Raw genomic sequence first — 14762 nt, 5'->3', positions numbered from 1 at the left:
TGGAGGTGCGGGGTACGCTTCCAGACCCGCGTAGGCTACCGACCAATACGGATCTCACCCCAGTTCACCAGCGCCGCGGCCGCCGCCTCCGTGGAGCGTCCCCTGAATTTGGACTCCTTCCGGCTGCAACCAGGGCGACGCAACCCCGGCCTTCGGAGGCACCAGCTGCCATGGCAACTGAGACCACGCTCCCGGCGCACATCCTCTGTCATCAGCCACGAACACCCCCGTCGTTTCATGGCGACGTGTTCGAGGACGCCGAGGATTGGCTCGAGATATTCGAACGGGTTGCCCGTTACAACGGCTGGAGTGACAACCGTAAGCTCCACAATGTCTATTTTGCACTTGAAGAGTCGGCTCGGACATGGTTCGAAAATCATGAAGCTTCGTTTACGTCCTGGGAAGCTTTCTGCCGCAATCTTAAAGCCACTTTTCCGAATGCAGACCGTCGAGAGCGAGCAGAAGCTGCGTTACACTCGCGCAACCAGCGCCACAACGAGAGTGTACGCATGTACTACGAGGACATGACTCGCCTTTTTAAGCGCGCGGATCCCAACATGGCAGAAGACAAGAAGCTTCGCCACCTCATGCGGGGTGTCAAGCAAGAGCTCTTCGCAGGACTCGTGCGCAGCCCACCAAGCACTGTGGCAGAGTTCCTCACCGAGGCGGCAACTATGGAGAAGACGCTGGAACAGCAAGCCCGCCAGTACAATCGCGACGTCAACACCTTCGGGCCTGATCCCATCTCCATGCCTCCCGGTATCGACGCGGCCTTTCTACGCGAGCTGGTCCGATCCGTCGTCAGAGAGGAACTGCAGGCCTTCCGTACGCCGTCCGAGACGCCATCTTTCACGCCACTGAGCGAAGTGATCCGGGACGAGGTGCGCCTGGCAGCACAACAGCACCAGATTTCCGAGGTTCCTCGCCAGCCTGATGCAAGGCCCACGTATGCGTCCGTCCTGCGCCAGGCCCCTGGGTACGACGTCACTGCCGCGACTCCAGCAGTGCTCTCGTCGAGCTCCCCTCGTGGTGACGCTCCGCCAGCCTATCAGCGGCCGCGAAAGAGTGAAGTGTGGCGTGCCCCGGATCGTCGGCCCCTCTGCTATCACTGTGGCGAGGCGGGTCACCTCTACAGGGCATGCCCATACCGCCGCGTGGGCCTGCGTGGTTTCGCACCGGACGACCCGTGCCCTCAGAACGGGGAACGACCGCAGGAGATAGCATTCCATCTGTCGTCGCGCCAGAACCGCATCACGTCAGGCCACCAGGATGCTCGATCACCGTCGCCGCGACGCTACCGTTCTCCAAGCCCCCGTCAAGCCGCAGGCTACTCCGGACGCCGTTCTCCCAGTCCACGCCGGGAAAACCGATTCCAGCGGCCTCTGGAGGCAAGGCCGCTGATGCCGGGACTTGTGAAGATCCTCCTGCGCCACTACCACGCGACGATGTTTCTCCGGGAGCGAGTAGCGACAGCATCCGACGCGCTACCTCCGATTTGTGCGTCAAAATTGACGGAATCGACGTGACCGCTTTGCTGGATACTGGTGCCGACTATTCTGTCATGTGCCTGGCCCTTGCCGTACAACTGAAGAAAGTATTGACGGGGTGGTCGGGGCCTAGCATTCGCACTGCTGGGGGTCACCTGATTATCCCTGCCGGCAGGTGCACAGCCCGTGTCGATATCCGTGGTTTTGTGTACGTCGGCGAGTTTGTAGTCCTCCGTGAGTGTTCGAGGGACTTGATCCTCGGTCTTGACTTTCTCCACACGAACGGTGCTGTCATTGACCTCCACGAATCACGGGTCACGTTCTCGACGAAACGGGCCGTGGCACGCACTGACACAGACGATTCACGGTTCACTGCTCTGCGACTTGTTGACGACGACGTAATGGTGCCACCCCGGTCCAGTGTGCTAGTTCTCGTGAGGAATGATTTATTCCACGACTACGAAGGTGTCGCTGATAGCCACGTACCCCTGCTGCTCGAGAAAGGAGTAGCCATCGCTCGCGGGCTCGTCCAACTACAAGACGGTTGTGCTAGTGTGCTCCTTACAAATTTTGCCAACGAGTTGCAGCACCTCGCCAAGGGCACGGCTGTCGCCTTCCTGCATGACTTCGCTGTGGTGCCTCAAGTGTGCGCCCTGGAGACAAGCCCTGAAGACCAGGCCCCACCATGCCCTGTCCTTCCGTCCGTCAGAATCAATCCCGATTTGGCGCCTGAGCAGAAGGCTCTTCTCTCGGCGCTTCTAACCGACTTCGCGGGTTGTTTTGCCACAAGCTCCAGGGTCGGTCGTACGCCTGTCGCAAAGCATCGCATTATCACCGACGAGACTACACCACCCGTATGCCAGCGCCCATACCGCGTTTCTTCGACGGAACGCGAAGCCATTAAAAGGCAAGTGGACGAAATGCTCGCCGACGATGTCATTCAACCGTCGACAAGTCCATGGGCGTCACCGGTAGTCCTCGTGAAAAAGAAAGACAACACCCTGAGATTTTGTGTCGATTACCGCAAACTGAACAACGTGACGAAAAAGGACGTTTACCCGCTCCCCAGGATTGATGATGCACTCGACAGACTACGTGATGCCAGGTTCTTTTCCTCCTTGGATCTCAAAAGCGGCTACTGGCAGATAGAGGTGGACGAGCGAGACCGCGAGAAAACTGCTTTTGTGACGCCTGATGGTCTATACGAATTTAAGGTGCTCCCGTTTGGACTATGCTCAGCGCCGGCCACTTTCCAACGCATGATGGACACTGTCTTGTCTGGGCTCAAGTGGCAGACGTGCCTCGTATACCTGGACGATGTCGTTATTTTCTCGCCCACCTTCGAGCAACACTTGGAGCGGCTGCGCACAGTGCTCCGGGCGCTCCAATGTGCGCAACTTACGATCAAGCCCGAGAAATGCTATTTCGGTTTTGAGGAGCTTCGTTTCCTCGGCCATGTTGTCAGCGCGCGCGGTGTTCTCCCAGATCCCGACAAGACCGCTGCTGTCTCCAGTTTCCCGCGTCCCACTGACAAAAAGACCCTTCGCCGTTTTTTTGGGACTGTGCTCTTACTATCGACGATTCGTCCAAGATTTTTCCAAAATAGCTGAACCCTTAACAGCACTGACCAGAGACGACACACCCTTCTTGTGGGGAAGCAACCAAGAGGATGCTTTCGTGGAGCTCCGCCACCGCCTGCAACGTCCACCGATACTCGCCCATTTCGATGACGCCGCAGCAACTGACATACACACTGATGCTAGCAACGTAGGCCTTGGGGCGGTCCTGGTACAGTGGCAGGATGGCGCCGAACGAGTCATCGCATACGCAAGCCGTACACTTTCGCGCTCGGAATGCAACTATTCAACGACTGAGAAAGAATGTCTTGCGGTAGTCTGGGCCATCAGTAAGTTCCGCCCATACCTATACGGAAGACCATTTCGCGTTGTCAGTGATCACCACTCGTTATGCTGGCTGGCCAGCCTCAAAGATCCATCTGGGCGGTTGGCGAGGTGGAGCCTCCGTTTGCAGGAGTACGACGTAACGGTCGTGTACAAGTCGGGGCGGAAGCACCAAGATGCGGATTGTTTATCACGCGCGCCAGTGGACCTTGCTTCCCCGGAAATCACTGAAGACTTCTCTTTCCTTGGTGCTGTTAGCGCAACCGATATGGCGCAGTTTCAAAGGGAAGACCCAGAGTTAGCGCCGCTCATCGCGTACCTGGAAGGCTGCGACGGTCCCCGCATTCCTCGTGTTTTTCTTCGTGGACTCAAATCCTTCACTCTGCAGAACGGCGTCCTCTACAAGCGCAACTTTGAGAGCAACACTGCAACATTTCTGCTCGTAGTCCCGTCCGAGTTGCGACCTGATATCTTGAGCGCTTGCCACGACGAACCATCTGCCGGCCACCTGGGGGTCAGTCGTACCTTAGCGAGGATTCGGCAGAGGTACTACTGGCCAAGATTACTTCCATCAGTGCGGACATACGTCAAAACCTGTCGCGACTGCCAGCGCCGTAAGTCTCCTCCCTTCAAACCCGCAGGATTTCTTCATCCCATAGCGCCTCCGAAGACGCCTTTCCAACAAGTGGGAATGGACCTACTCGGCCCTTTCCCGAAGTCATCCACTGGAAAACGTTGGATTGCTGTCGCGACGGATTATTTGACGCGGTACGCTGAGACAACGGCGCTTGCAAACGGAACTGCTGTCGAAGTGGCTACGTTTTTTGTACACAACATCGTGCTGCGTCATGGCGCTCCTGCGGTTATAATTACTGACCGTGGAGCTGCTTTCACAGCCCGCTTGACTCAGGCAGTCCTAGATCTGACCCACACCAGCCATAGGCGTACAACAGCGTACCACCCACAGACAAATGGTTTGGTAGAGCGCCTTAACAGAACCCTGGCCGACATGCTCTCCATGTATGTGGATGTGGAGCATAAAACATGGGACCAAATTCTCCCATACGTAACGCTCGCTTACAATACGGCCCTGCAAGAGACAACGCGGCTCACGCCCTTCCAGCTTGTCTTCGGTCGTCCAGTTGTTACTTCTTTGGATGCCATGTTACCCGTCGACCCTCAGTGTGACCTAGAGCCAGATCTTGACGTCGCCACTTTCGTTCAGCGGGCTGAAGAAGCACGTCAACTGGCCAGGCAGCGAATACACCGTCAACAGCACGCCGACGCTGACCGCTACAATCTCGGACGGCGATTTGTTACGTACGAACCAGGCGACCATGTGTGGGTTTGGACACCAGTTCGTCGCCGTGGGTTGTCCGAAAAATTACTGCGCCGATACTTCGGACCTTACCGAGTTCTCCGCCGCATTAGCGACGTGACGTACGAAGTTTCACCGGCAACCCCAGGCCGCCCTTCGCGCAGACCACCGCATCCGGATGTTGTGCACGTCGTTCGTATGAAGCCGTACCACGACCGTCCTGCTGATTGTACTTGACGCTGAGTGCCGCCGGTTGTGTGTCGTGATAGCTGTGTCTCACTTTCCGTGTCTAACCCATTTTCCCCTCTGTGAAAGCGGCCCGCATCGAGGCGATGCTGCAGGGGAGGGAGCAATGATACAGCTCAGAAGTGGACGAAGAAGAAGTGCGTCGCCATCTCGCTGGTGACGAGGAAGAAGAAGTGGTTCGTCTTCTTGCTGGTGACCGCTCGGCAGACTGGAGCAGTTCTTGTGTCTCTGTGTGCTGTGTAATATTCGTGACAATATAACTATCGATGTCACTCCTTCCCGTTGGGAAAGGACGAAAAAATAGATTTTTGTTCTGCGTTCTCTTGTCCACTCGTAAACACTTGTGAGTAAACATAAACACAATCGCCGCGCTTTCAGTATAACAGACTCACCGAGCGCGGACAGGTTGGAAGCTGTCCAGAAGACCTCGCCGCATATGGCCGGCACGCAGAGCAGGACAGCGATCCAAGGGCCGTAGAACTGCTGGAACGGGTCCAGCATCGTCATAGCCCTGGTTGCACGCATTCTGCCAGCGAAGAACAGCCCGCCTGGGTGGCCGCCACACAAAGCGTATTCGTTTCCGATCGAGCTGATTTAGCGTGAACGAAGAGAAGAGTGAACGCTGATTCCCTGCTGCGCTTTTGTGTACCACTCTTGCGCTGCCCGCTAAGGCAGGCAGAGAAATTATATCTTGTCGTTCCTGGTGTTTAGCCGTTCTATCACAAGCATGAATATTTAGCTCGTGCCGCTTCGTTTCGCGTCCGGCCGAAATGAACCATCTGTGCCAGAAGTGAGAACTATACAGGCTTGCCATTTCAGCCAGACCCATTATTGTATCACACTCAGTGCGTTTAAAACAAAACGTTATTTTAAGAAACTCTGCCTCAATGTGCCACCCCGCATTGCCATTTCCGTGATACTGCATAAGAACGCAGGCTATTATTGAAAACCGTATAGTTTCCTCAAGTTGCAGACCTCTAGCTTGTAGGCATATATGTATAGAAGCGTCGTGGGGCACGTATCAACAAACAGTCTCCTTCCCGACTTCTTTCGGCATAGGGTGGCTTATCTGGAAACTAAGCTACTGAGACAACACTATACTTGAGGTCTTCTTTGTAAAGTCGATGATTAATTTAGGACCATAAAAACACTAAAATACCCCTTCAGACCATACTGAACAAGAAATCATCCATGACGACGTACAGCAAGCTACATCTATCGCTGTTGGGTCGCAAGAATGTGGTTGGAGATTCAATTTTTTCTTTTTATCTTTAAATATTCGACACAGAGTGTCAGGTGGCACTCACCGATCACCAGGCTGAGCGCATAACCGAATGGAGCCTGGCACCATACCAGCCCGTCACTGAACACGGCTTCGGCCGACCCGTTGATGTAACCGGCACCGACCCAGGTCGCTGCATCCACATAATGCACATTCGTTAAGGCGGGCAAGAAAAGTATTAAGAAGAATAATAGCAACAAAGAGGAACGCCTCCTATACTTTCACTGATATGCAGAGCATGTGCGCCAGGCATCAAAACCTAAATTCCGACGAGCTACCTGTGGCCTTTGGGGGAACAGAGCTAATTCTAAACGCCAGTCTTGCCCTACTTCGTTTAAAATGAGTGTGCAAAGTAGTGGATGAGTGTACAAAGTAGTGGACATAAAATTAAAGCCTCAGGGGCCCAAAACTAAGGTCTTGAGTAAGAAGTTATGCCTTTCTTAAATTTTTGTAACACCTCTTCAGTTCCTTCTGAGTTTCTGATGTACTATCGCAAAAGTAACAGACGACGCCCCCCCCCCCTCCCCCCCCCCCCCCTTTCCTCCAAGTTCCGGCTCGTGCCACTCTGCGTGAGGGCGCCACCTGACAAAACACTTCTGGTGTCAAGACTGCGCTGTGGGCCCGTTTCGACATCAGAAGTGCTTTGTCAGGTGGTGCCCCCACGCAGAGTGGTGCGGGCCGGAACTTGGGCGGGTGGGTGGGCGTCGTTTCTTACTTTTGCCCCATATGGTACTTGAATAGATTATTCCTAATAATTTGCATAAACCCGCCCAGCACGCGTTGCTGCACTTCACCACGCTTCGTGCTTGCGCATCACTTGAGTTATAAACAAACCAACGGTAGGTGGTCCAAAATGTTGCATGCTATACTGACCGCTAGTTCGTGTTTGTGGTGCCTGCAGCAAGCGGCGATGTTAGCGTCCTACAAGCGCGCACGTACCGGTCATGGAAATGAAACCCAGCGAAAGTGGAAGGCCCCGGCTGGCGAGGAACAGGCGCAGCAGGTACTGCTTGCTCGCCTCCGTTGTTTCCGGCCCCCTCTGGTTCCTTCATGAGGACAGAGAGGAGCGAACGAAGTCGCAGTCATTGTACGGACTTTTCCAGAGCCATCATGCATTCTTTACGCGACGCCACCATGAGTCTAGGGAGAATAGATGCGAACATATGCCTCTTACGCTGGATCTAGGCAGACTGATAAGCCCGCTACTGGAAATCTAAAAAACGACAACGCGGGGCACACGACAGAGAAAAACTGCGTACATGGTCCCGGAGTTCTGTGTTCCGGAGTTTAATATTTATGCAGCTTCTCCTCAGCTTAATTTGGAAGGAACCTTCACTATGCGCTTTCTGCCAGTGTCCCACCATATCATATTTAGTCCCCACCAGCGGTGATTGACTCGTGCCGTTGTTGTACTACAGTATATGCATGCAGACGTAGAAGAATAAGGGTGGCTATTTAAAGTGCACTGAAGATGGTGGGAACGGTATCAAAAAATGTGTCGGAAAAAAAAAAACGATTTCAGGCTTTCATTTACAATTAACGTCACTATTCCATCACACAATGAAGAGGAAACGTAATGCATACCCCTCGTAGTTTATGTACAGCACTGTATCGCTCTCGCTTCAGATGCTCCTGTGACATTTAACGTATACACTTTCAGCGGACCTCGTAAGATGGAGCAACCTACGGTCCACATCGCTAGCTAACAGAACAAAGTCAAGGTTAACGAATAGCTTCGATCAAGAACTGTGACCTGAAACTCGGCCATCAAGATTTACTTACAATAACCGTACGGGCGGCGTACTAAATCACGTTAGACTTCAAGAATGAACGTAAGGTGTACACATCAACCGCACTGTGAGGAAAGGAAAGATGGAAACAAAACGGTAAAGGAAGGACGGTAGGGACTGTTTGCAGCGTTCCACGTCGCACCAACATCGATCTTCACGAAAGGTCGCATCACCCCCATCGCGCAGCGCATTTTCTACATCCAACCCCGCTCCCTCCTATGTGAATGCCGGCGCATGTCCCACTGCCGGGAAGTGAGGCAGCTCACGCCGCAGCCAGAGGTTTCACAAGCCCGGCGGCGGCCCTATAGCTCTGAGCAACCCTTCCCCACTAGACACACGCTCCTCTCAGTTAGGAATCGCATGGTTACGTACCACGCTATCACTACTCACTGAGGCTCTCCGGACTAAGTACCCCCGGCCCACAAATCCCTCACAAGTCAAGAGGTAAAACTAACACATACGCCAGTCCTATGTACATGATGCATCTCAACCATGCAGCATTTAGTGATGAATTTAACTTTTGATCCCACAGATAAAAACTAAATCAGATAACAAGGGCCTTCCCTAAGAGCGCGCCCGCGCGTCAAATCATTAACAATGAAGAGCAGTGGGAGGCCGAGATGCTGAGTCCTGACCTTGGCTCCCGAGCCAGGATCATCGACTGGGGGCAGGATGCAGCTGGGACTCAAGGACTAATCTAATTCTGATCTCCCCCCCCCCCTCCCCAGAATTCCCGGTCCCGTCTCCAGCGGCAAGGAAGCCTCCAGTCAACGTCCGACTCACCCAACCCCTTCAGATGAATCTGAATAAAGTTTTGCCACCACCACCACCACCGGGACTGTGGAGAAGGGTAGAGGCGAAGGTTTAGAACGAAAACTGAGTACACGAAGCCGGTCTCCTACTCTGTTTGGAACTCCGGCGAAGTTGTAACTCATACTGAACGAACAGCGCGAAAAAAACAGCGGACAGGCAGAGACATGGCATACAGTGTCCTGCAGGATGTCTTGCTGCCCGACATATCTGTCTCAATCTTCGCACGAGGAAAGGGCGGTTCTGCCTATGTATTTAGCCAGCCAGGCGAGAGATTGGTTGGCGACCAGCTATAATGAGCCGGCCCTGCGTCTGTAGCCCCATAGCGAGATTTCAGCCACGGGGCAAGAGAGCGTGCAGCCGGGTTGACTGTGGCTACTGCTTCTACAAGCCCACAGTCCTATGTCCTGTATCCTTTCTCCTTGCGTCTCTTTCGTTTTGTTCTTTTTGCGCTGTGGTTTAATTACGAGTTTGTACTCCCTGCCGGTATGGCCAGCGCCGGCAGCGGTCAACGTAAGGCCAAGACAACGGAGTAGCCAGAAAGCGAAATGCACGTACCCAGACTTGACCTGGCGGTCCGGCGGCGCCGCGTCGTCTTCGTCCTCGCTGCGAGTCGCCCACACGCCTACGTAAAGGACGATGCCGTAGTAGAGGACGATGGCTGCGGTCCCCAGGATGTGCAGGAACAGGGTGTCGCTCTGAAGAGACGGCATCTTCTTCTGCAGTCCTCGCGCCAGCACACGAGCTCACGTGCTGATGCTGGCCACAGCTACGACATCTGTCGGTGCTTTCTATCTTGGCCTTGGATAAATCGAATAAATTGCATTGCTTATTGTTACGGTTGCCGGATTTTAAAAAATCCCCCAGCTATAGTGGCGCCATGAGGGACGAAGTATATGAATGCTCGTGTACTATGAGGAGAGATCGGGATAGACATTTCGACATAAAGCTATGGTTCCCTGCGGTAAATGCACTTTCTCCATCAGCCTAACACAGACATGGCCAAAACGAATTGTAAAATTCGTCAGGTACCAGTAGCAGTACAGCAGCAGTAGCAGTAGTAATAGTTGTAGTAATACTAGTTATAATACGAGTATTAGTATTAGTAGCTTTAGTAGAGAGAGAGCATACCTCCTGACGAGGCCTACACCCAGGATCACAAATCATAGCACCAGTGGCCGAACGGCAAAACCCATTCGTAACAAAAACGCTTGTCAAATGAAATCATGCCGTAACGTGAAAAGTTCAATTAAAGCGCAGCGAAATGACAGTGGCAATCTAAAAAAAATCTGAGCAGTATCAATACGACAAAACACTGAATACGCTTGCTGTTCCTGAGCTATTCATTGCTGCGCTGCATTTCGTATTTGAATGAGGTGTCAGTGTCTTCCTGACAACCAACACTTTCTTGGGCCGCTCTATGGAACAAAAAAAACTACTTACTTCAAAAACTCGCTTTTTTTATTTTATTCCAGAGTGAAAAGAACAGTTTCAAAGACCCAATTCATTTCTGGGTCACAAAAAGTAAGTTTTTCAGTCGTCGGTTGGACACATGTTCTTCTGATATAGACAGAGCAGGTGGTGATGTATACAATACTAACCATACTGAGCACAGCCACTAGCCTTGCAACTCGGAATTTTTGCATGCCTTTGGATCCCCGGTACCACAGAAAGCAAATCTGAAGGTTTCCTGAAGAATTATTATTATTAGTGGCTCTTTATTAATAAAACGACAAAGGAAGGAGAAGATGTTGCGAGCCGCGGCATCTGTCATCGAAACCTGAAGCACCTGAGCTGCGGCTAGCGTGAGAAAAAGGACAGGTGGAGGAAAGGGAGAGAAGAATACCAGCTTTCGGTTTTGAAGTTGAGCGAAGCAGTTTCCTCTGGGCGCAGTTATGGTTGCTTCCTTGCCTCTGCGCCGCAAACCTGCACAGCAGAGTTCCACTGTTTGGTTGCGCTGCACCCAATAGCGGCCGTCGTGGTGCTGCAGTCGCTGGCTGTGCTTCCGATAGCTGGCAACCACGCGAGCACGAACATACCGTCGAAGAAGAGGAAGGCCTCGTGCGCATTTTTGGAGCGCCTGGGTGCCGCCCCTTTCAAGAGCCACCAATAACGCTTTCACTAGCGTTGAACCGCTTGTGCCACACTGCCGGACCCGGGTGAAACGGTGAGCCTACTCCATAAGCGATCCATCCTTATCATAAGGCAGTCTCAAGAGAATCAAGGATGTCAAGTCCAGGCCTGCTGACAGGGCCGGAAGCGGCCTTGAAGAGCAAGGAGGTCGGGCAGGATATCTTCACCATTGGCTCGGACAGAAAGGCCAATGAAGTGTCTAGAGAGCCAAGATACCAGGAGTTACATCAGTCGCCATCCACGACAGATCGCAAAGCGGCTGCAAAGCCTAAGAAGGGTCGTGGTCATAAGGGCCGAAGCCTGAAGAAGAACAGAGGAGGACCAGGGCACGCCACCTCTCACACCAGCGACCGGAGGGCAGAGAACGAAGCCATCGCTGCAAAAGACAAATCCTCAAAGAAAGTGGACGCTGCTCCCGCAGACAGTGGCTTCCAGTCGAGCAGCGACTCGAAACATCTAGAGGCGGAGAAATCGCCTGCAGTTTCGAGCATGCAGGAAAGTGTAGCCCAAGAAGCCTCCGCCGCACAAGCCGCTGCGCCTAGTGAACGCAAAAAGGAGACGGGTGAGGCGCAGGAATGCAAGAAAAAGCTTGTTGTCATCTCTGATGATACAGCGCTGTCTTCAACATACTCAGGCCCTTTCGGACAGTCCTGCTTCCCAGAAGCGGTTGTGCTGAAAAGGCACGAGCGAAACAAAAATTCGGACGCCGGAAGCGACTCTGGCCGCGGATGTCCAGCGTTCTCTTCCAAGCCGACCCGACCAACACAGCCGATAGTGTGCGACCCATCCCCTGCTCCATACGATGCAGCGGAAACTTCGATGCGGACCAGGCCAAAGATCTCTGCGACGACTGAAGGGCTAGGCGGTACTGGGAAAGATTTCGTCGTAACGGGAGATGCCGCCGCGATTTCGAAGGCGCCGACAGGTAGCACTAGCCAGCTGCCGCCGTCCCCGCGGACCTCTTCGACGAGCCCGACTCCAGCCCGCTCCTGCAAGTTGCCGGTGGAAGCTGCTCTGCTGGTGCCTTCGGAGCCACTAGCCGATACCTCGGAGTCCAACGTATCAGCACCGTGGAACGGACGCATCATGAAGATAATTAAACACGATAGCGTCCCAACAGATGCCGAGAAGAAGCACGCTCCCGAGGTCCCCAATGTGAAGTCACGGTACTCGGGGACAGCTGATTATCAGGGTAAGACTACGCAGCAAGTTTCATCGATTCGGTATACTGTCGAAGGAAGAAGCGAAGGGCACCCCTTCGGGCTACACGGGCGTTCGAGCGTGTCAGCCTTGTGCAAAGCTCTTATAAGGCTAATTGTGCAGTGAACAAAGAGGCGTCTGGTCGCAGCTAATAGGTTCTAAAGACAGTGCTTGCTTCCATGTACAGCCACATGAACTTTCAAAGCCAGCCAGGTGCGACCACCTTACCTGAAACGTACTACAGCAGGATACTTGCGAGAACAGCTCAAGGCCCGCTGTGGTGTGTATTACTGGGCTCTTACCAATCGCAGCAGTGAAAAATATCAAAATTTCAATGTTTCTCCGTATTAGCCAACAGCGAGATTAGAGTTCTCGCGCTTTTAATTTCGTCTTACGATTAGCTTCTTGTTTAGATAACGAGAAAACCATTAACAACGGACTGATTTCCTGTCGCTTGAACACCACTGTGCGACGGTAATGAATGTAGGCGGAGCTTCACTGCAAACATGAGGTGTATTCGACAATGATTGCTAATTCCGTTTTTTACCGTTTGCGGCATAGCGCTCAATATAGTCAAGCATCATGTGACCGCTCGTCATGATGTAGTGACGCTTTCGGGCATGCAGGCAGCTGCAGGCAGCTGCAGGCAGCCACAGGCAGAAAAAGAGAGTTCGATGCTGAACCAAAACGTTCATTTCGACTTACGGGTCTAGTTCAACATTTGTCGTCCCTAATCTTATGACCGACAAGAAAGCGTGCCCAGGCTACCTCTGTTCGTTCTAAAGCAAAGGCGCGCCCACCGCCTCTGCTTTTGACCCTGTTGTCCCCACATAAACCAAACAAGTGTCCGCTCTCTCTCGCAGTGACGCTCGCGAGGCTGCGCATGGGCCTGTTCGCCAACGACCGAGACGAACCCGCCCGCGGCAGCCAGCTGCGTCACTCATGGGTGCTGCTGCCGCTCGTCGTTCTCGTCGTTGCCCTGGCGGTGGTGCTGTCCCTGCGCAAGCACCGCGTTCTCCACCAAGCCAACAGCTTTTACCTGCAGGTGCGCGAGATAACATCCTGCCCTTTATCTTGTGCACAGGACAGGGTCAGTGGAAGGAGATGGGAAGGGCCTTGGTCCTGCTGTAGATGTAGTTATCATATGGTAGTTATGTTGATGATCATACATACCAGGTGTTTCAGGGAAGCCCGCCACTAATTTTTAAAAATAGGGTTTTCGTGGTAAACAAGTTTTTTTGTGGCGTAGTAATACCAGTGCTAGCGGACGGCGGATAACAGGCGAATCCCGTTAAATAAGGTTGTTTCCTTGAGTTGGGGCAAAAGCACCAACACACATGTCCATGGGAGAAGGTAAGCTTAACGTCCAGGAACTGCAGGAACTGCAAGAAAATTGTCAACGTGTCTAACAACATCGGCAACGTCGTCGCTGTCTATAGTACACCAAACAATGTGGGGTCAATGCTGGATAGATGTCGCATAAAACTGGTTCTAAGCATGACCGCACACCCCCTGTCGCTGCGGAAAACTGGTTGTCAGATGCGGTAAAAGTAATGTTCAAGTAAAGTTCCAACAGAGCCAGGAAATTGTCTTCCAAGATGTCTGTTCAGTTTTGAAAACCTATGGTTCCGTTGGCTTCAATGCAGCTACGCACTATTTAAAAAGTGGCTAATGTGGTAGGGCGTAAAATAAATCTTCTACATAAACAAAGAACCCGAATCCGATTGTGGATTATGCCTGCAAAAGCGAAATGACACCCTCAGAATTCTCTGTTGTGAAAGGATCGTCAATTTGCAACATGTTCAAGAGTATCTGCAGAAAGTCACTGATTTCGTGTTGCCAGGTGCCTTTTTCGCTAACTATGGCTCTGAAGGGCACTTCATTCTAGTGCGTTTTAGCAGCAAAGAACACAGACAGGTCGTCTTTTTTTACTGTTGTTAATCGCATGGTACAGTTCAAGGCCATGGTACAAAGAGAGGGCATCGTTTTTCACACGCGCACATTTCACGGGAACCTTTTTAAGCTTCTTGAGCACAGCTGCTGTTGCTTTTTTGTTGAAAAGTCCGGAGAGCAGAACGACAAAACCACCTTCTTTGTCAGATTCGACTAGACGGAGGTCGTTCTTACAAAGATGCAAACACTTCTGCGTCTTTCTAGCTAATAGACTGCTTCACTGACCTTGCCAAGCTGTTGATGCCATCCAACGGGCATCTTCCCTCGTCCTCCGGTCCTGCTTTCCTTATTGTTCTGTATCAGCCGGTCGGTCTGATAACATTGTACCAGAAATGACGTGTGCCTGACCGGCATGCAGCGTTACCTATAAAAGGACGCTGCTGCCTCAATTCTCGCTTCCGTGCGCTAACCAATTGCACCGCGCTTCGACCTCGCTTCGGCGAGCGCGGCTTCGGCCGCTTATCTGATTTTTTCAGCAGCGTCCGCTCCGGCGGACGCAGTTGTTGCTGCGACGCGCGTCTTCTCTTGCCTTTTTCTCTTTCCTCTGATCTCTTACCTCTCCTCTATCTGCACGTTGGCAGCGGTGGTGGCTTGGCTAGAGCCAGTAGCAGGCCCGTGCAATTTCCTTTTCATCCTTCTCTC

At 52.7% G+C, this 14762-nt stretch overlaps 1 protein-coding gene across 1 annotated transcript in view; it reads right to left on the bottom strand.

The window, feature by feature from the left end:
* The window catches only part of LOC149340697 (high-affinity choline transporter 1-like), a 25161-nt gene extending 10666 nt beyond the window's left edge, over positions 1-14495 (bottom strand). The window contains exons 1-5 of the mRNA XM_089549525.1: positions 14346-14495; positions 9393-9635; positions 7174-7280; positions 6260-6367; positions 5345-5500 (exon numbers count right to left, since the gene is read on the bottom strand). Coding sequence (XP_089405651.1) covers positions 5345-5500; positions 6260-6367; positions 7174-7280; positions 9393-9547 — 526 coding nt within the window. The 5' untranslated portion in view covers positions 9548-9635; positions 14346-14495. The remainder of the gene's footprint in view (positions 1-5344; positions 5501-6259; positions 6368-7173; positions 7281-9392; positions 9636-14345) is intronic.
* Positions 14496-14762: the final 267 nt, after the last annotated feature.

This window comes from Amblyomma mixtum, chromosome 6 (genome assembly GCF_055824585.1).
Source record: "Amblyomma mixtum isolate Tamu chromosome 6, ASM5582458v1, whole genome shotgun sequence".
Lineage (NCBI taxonomy): Eukaryota > Metazoa > Arthropoda > Arachnida > Ixodida > Ixodidae > Amblyomma > Amblyomma mixtum.
This window is presented reverse-complemented; position numbering and strand designations above follow the sequence as displayed.